The 1,358-nt window shown below is 42.9% G+C and overlaps 1 protein-coding gene across 1 annotated transcript; it reads right to left on the bottom strand.

Annotated features, from left to right (window-relative positions):
• Positions 1-344: 344 nt before the first annotated feature.
• On the bottom strand, positions 345-872 carry LOC100432148 (large ribosomal subunit protein uL11-like). Its single transcript, XM_054561076.2, has one exon. The coding sequence runs from the start codon at positions 855-857 to the stop codon at positions 360-362; it is 498 nt and encodes a 165-aa protein (XP_054417051.2). The 5' UTR covers positions 858-872; the 3' UTR covers positions 345-359.
• Positions 873-1,358: the final 486 nt, after the last annotated feature.

Below are 1,358 nucleotides of genomic sequence, written 5' to 3'. Positions count from 1 at the left end.
CTGTTTGAGCCCAGGAGTTCAAGACCAGCCTGGACAACATAACAAGACCACATCTCTATTTAAAAAACAAATACTATATATAAAAATATATTTATTATACACACACACACACATAAACACACACACACACACACACACACACACACACACATGCACATTCCTAACTAGGTATTCAGGACATTGAGAAATTCATAATAATCTGTTCTATTTTGCCCTAGACTGGCAGAGTTACCATTTAGCTACTTAGTATGACAGACTAAGAAATACCAAATTACTTGCTTTCCCCTTTCTTCTTTTTTTCTTTTTCTTTTTCTTTTTTTTTGTCAAATGATCCTTTATTGAAATATTTTCCTTTGTGCTTAACTGGCTGGGCATTCCACATCACCACTATTGATGTCATCTATGATGTCATGAGGGTGGCAGCCATCAACATTACAGCCCACAGACTGGGCAGTCCCCAGGATCTCTTTAATGGTTCCAGAGAGTTCTCTGGCTAAGGATCGGTGCCGCATCTGTCGAGCAATGTTGACGATCTCATCAAAAGTGATATTCCCACTGTGTTTAATGTTTTTCTGTTTCTTTCTGTCTCTTGGTGGTTCCTTGAGGGCTTTGATGATCAGGGCAGAGGCAGAAGGCACCACCTCAATCTGGGCCTGTCTGTTCTGAATGGTCAGTTTCACTGTAATCCTCAGGCCCTTCCAGTCACCTGTTGCCTTGGCAATGTCATCACCAACCTTTTTTGGAGACAGACCCAGGGGGCCGATCTTGGGGGCCAGGGCAGAAGTGGCACCGACTTCACCTCCGGTGCACCTCAGGTATACGACTTTGATCTCGTTGGGGTCGAACTTTGGCGGCATGGTGGAGGCGGCTGGTGTCAGATGAACCCGGATTCAGGACGACCGAAGAAAGTTGCTCCTTGGCCTCCTCCGAGCCGAAAGCCGAGAGTCTTCTTTTTTTCTGATCTTTCCCAAATGTGATGACTGTGAAACAGACTGACCTAACACAAGACTCAGGAGAAGTGCAAAAGAGTTATACGTTGACAGAAGTATGATTTTTTTATTATAAATGTAGAAATAAAATACATATAGTCATGTATTATTATTTTGATTTAAATATTAAATACCATTGGATATAATACATATATTGTGGTACTTGCAAATGATGTCTGTTAAAAATATGGATCAGGTCGGGCACGGTGGCTTACGCCTGTAATCCCAGCACCTTTGAAGGCCGAAGTGGGAGAATCACTTGAGCTCAGGAGTTTGAGACCAGCCTGGTCAACATGGTGAAACCCGTCTCTACTAAAAATACAAAAAAATTAGCCGGTCATGGTGGCACGTGCCTGAAATCCCAGCTAC

The sequence above is a fragment of the Pongo abelii genome, chromosome 7 (genome assembly GCF_028885655.2).
Source record: "Pongo abelii isolate AG06213 chromosome 7, NHGRI_mPonAbe1-v2.0_pri, whole genome shotgun sequence".
Taxonomy (NCBI): Eukaryota; Metazoa; Chordata; class Mammalia; order Primates; family Hominidae; genus Pongo; species Pongo abelii.
This window is presented reverse-complemented; position numbering and strand designations above follow the sequence as displayed.